The 1,327-nt window shown below is 47.1% G+C and overlaps 1 protein-coding gene across 1 annotated transcript; it reads right to left on the bottom strand.

The window, feature by feature from the left end:
• Positions 1–237: 237 nt before the first annotated feature.
• On the bottom strand, positions 238–926 carry LOC147888013 (germin-like protein 9-3). Its single transcript, XM_087393106.1, has one exon. The coding sequence runs from the start codon at positions 892–894 to the stop codon at positions 274–276; it is 621 nt and encodes a 206-aa protein (XP_087249232.1). The 5' UTR covers positions 895–926; the 3' UTR covers positions 238–273.
• Positions 927–1,327: the final 401 nt, after the last annotated feature.

Consider the following 1,327-nt stretch of genomic DNA (forward strand, 5'->3'; position numbering starts at 1 on the left):
CAAAGGAAACATAGATACTAAATGTTAAAAGAAAGCTCCTAAACCAGATGACGTCAATTGACACATTTGCCCTTTTCTCTGGCATCAAAGAATCAATTATCAGATATTATTTTTGGCCATGATAAATTATTACACAAAACAGAGATTTTTTTCACTGCCAAAATAAATTCAATAAATCCAATGCCAAATGAAACATGTCAAAAGAAAGCTCCTACAAATTTTAGTGGATTCAGTAGAAGCTTGGACAAAATCAAGGTTGCAGAAATCAAATGCTCAGGTAGAAAGCGGACTCTCGAGCATTTGCACGACATCGCTTCCGACGCTGAAAGCCTTCTCGAGGACAGTTGCGCTGATCCCAGAGCCGAACAGGGTCTTAGAAACGACTATGAGCCCTGGGTTTGCACTGCCGAATGCTACTACAGCCTTGGCTGTTCTATGGCCGCTCATGTTAATCTGATAATGCACCAAGCCCTGGGGGAAGACGAACACGTCGCCTGCCATCAGCTTCTGCTCGTAAAAGTTGTTAGAGCTGTCGACTAGGCCCACGTGCAGGATTCCATGGGTCACGTACAGGATCTCAGAAGCTCGCGGGTGGATGTGCAGAGGATTCATAGTCTTAGGCCTGAACTCGAAGAGAGCAAAAGAGACACCTGTTCCGTTTAGAGCCGGGAATTGGCTTACGAATGCTGGTTTGGCGCCAAAGGCTCCAGCGGGTGCGCCGACGCCACCGCGGAAGCCAGTGAAGGTGAAGAAGTTGGCGTCGATGGAAGAAGCATTGACACCGGGAGGCACTAAGAAATCTTTGAGGATATCAGGGTCACGGGCAAGGGCGCCGATGATAAGGGAGGCGGCGAGTAGCAAGCAGGCGGGGATGGCAAAGGTAAGGCGAGCCATGGTAGGAGATGAGCTAAGATGAATAGAGGAGGGCAGATGTATAACACAAGGAGAAGATGAAAGCTGTGGAAGTGTTTATATAGGGCGTGAGGGATGGGCAAATGCGCGTGCATGAGAGAAGATGGAGAAGGCGAGCTTTCTTAGCGTCGTTTTGTAGAAATATGCGTAGTCCGCCAAACCGTGGTAACGCGCTTTTGCCGAAACATACACATCAAAGTGATTCCAAGTCCTTCATAGCTTAATCCGACGTTTACAAGGGTCTCTATTCCCACAGTCATCAACTGTTTCAAGTCCCTCTTAGCTTAAACCCACTTTTTGAGTCCAAAACAACATCCCTTTTGCCTTCGCGTCAAAACTCAAAAGCTCCATGCTTTCATCTTACCTGGATGAATAATTTCATTGCTTCAAGGTCACGGCGTTATCTATGGAGCCG

This window comes from Dipteris shenzhenensis, chromosome 22 (genome assembly GCF_047967505.1).
Source record: "Dipteris shenzhenensis isolate YYH24624 ecotype China chromosome 22, Dip_SZ_1.0, whole genome shotgun sequence".
NCBI lineage: Eukaryota > Viridiplantae > Streptophyta > Polypodiopsida > Gleicheniales > Dipteridaceae > Dipteris > Dipteris shenzhenensis.